General features: G+C 55.9%; 1 protein-coding gene across 1 annotated transcript; it reads left to right on the forward strand.

The window, feature by feature from the left end:
* Positions 1 to 246: 246 nt before the first annotated feature.
* LOC119344154 (B3 domain-containing protein Os06g0107800-like) lies at positions 247 to 940 on the forward strand. Its single transcript, XM_037614730.1, has one exon. The coding sequence runs from the start codon at positions 255 to 257 to the stop codon at positions 900 to 902; it is 648 nt and encodes a 215-aa protein (XP_037470627.1). The 5' UTR covers positions 247 to 254; the 3' UTR covers positions 903 to 940.
* Positions 941 to 1,405: the final 465 nt, after the last annotated feature.

Here is a 1,405-nt window from a genome sequence, read left to right on the forward strand (position 1 = left end):
TTAGTTGAGGATGCATTTGGACCGTTGATCCGAATAATCAACGGCTGAGATTAACCCCGTGGTGTGTATGCCTGGCATACAGAGAGTCAACGGATGAAGGGTAGACGACTTGGCGGGAAATCACAAAGATCCCATGCTTGCTACTATATATAAACACACATGTGCAGGTGTACTTAGGCATCATAATTCATACTAACACGATAGGGATTAGAACCAAAGCTAGCTAAAGATCAGCCAAGAGTTGCAGCAAATCAATGGCGTTGACGGCTGCGAGGGAGAGCAGAGGGGCAGAGGGGGGAGGAGGAGGAGTTGAGCTGTCGCGCGGCGGCAATGGTGGCAATGGCGAAGAGAGGATCAAGCGGGAGCACATGTTTGACAAGGTGGTGACGCCGAGCGACGTGGGCAAGCTGAACCGGCTGGTGGTGCCCAAGCAGTTCGCGGAGCGGCACATCCTCCCGCGGCTGCTCGGCGGCGCGGCGAAGGCGGCCTGCTCGGGCGCCGTGCTGCGGTTCGAGGACGGCCGCGGCGGGGGCAGGGCGTGGGCGTTCCGCTTCTCCTACTGGGGCAGCAGCCAGAGCTACGTCATGACCAAAGGGTGGAGCGCCTTCGTCCGTGACCGCCGCCTCGCCGCCGGCGACACCGTCTCTTTCTGCCGCGCGGGCGCACGCCTCTTCATCGACTGCCGGCGGCGTGGCGCCGGAATAGTAGCCTCGGCGCCGATGACACGCCTCCTCGTGCCAGCAATTGTGCCGCAAGTTGTCACGCTCATGCCGCAGCAGTCGACGTCGTCAGACGAGAGGGCGGCGCGTGGCCGCTGCGTCCGGCTGTTCGGCGTGGACCTCGAGCTCGCCGGCGCCGAGCCGCTGCCGCTAGATTTGCAGCTAGCTTTGATGAGAAGATGACCTCCGCTTGTGCCTCACTTGCCTGATGCTTCCAGTTTTAGTAAATTGAGCTCCAGTTTATAGCAGATTATTAGATAATCAACGCAAGAAGGGATCACAAAATAAGATAAGATTGTGTCCATGTAGTGCATGTTTATCCATGAAGATATCAAGTTCACACGGTTGAATAGTTCAATTATTTCGATCGATCACTTTAAATCTAATCCATCCCCTAAATCTAACTCCGATTAAAATTTGTCCATGTATATAACAAGTGGAGCCAAGAATGGTCTTGTGCATCACAATGATGCAGGGATGGGGTTTAAGGGCATCTCCAATGCGTACCCTCCAAACGCACGCAAATCATGTGGACCGAGGTGTCCAAACGCTTGAAACCATCCAACACGGTACCCCATCGGTCCACGAACATGTCCGGCTGTCCGAAATCCCGCAATCCGGACACAAACTAGAGGGAGCTTCACGGGCGTCCGGACCGCCAAATCCCTCCCCAAAACCTTCTCAGC

The sequence above is a fragment of the Triticum dicoccoides genome, unplaced genomic scaffold, assembly GCF_002162155.2.
Source record: "Triticum dicoccoides isolate Atlit2015 ecotype Zavitan unplaced genomic scaffold, WEW_v2.0 scaffold155806, whole genome shotgun sequence".
In the NCBI taxonomy this organism is placed as follows: domain Eukaryota; kingdom Viridiplantae; phylum Streptophyta; class Magnoliopsida; order Poales; family Poaceae; genus Triticum; species Triticum dicoccoides.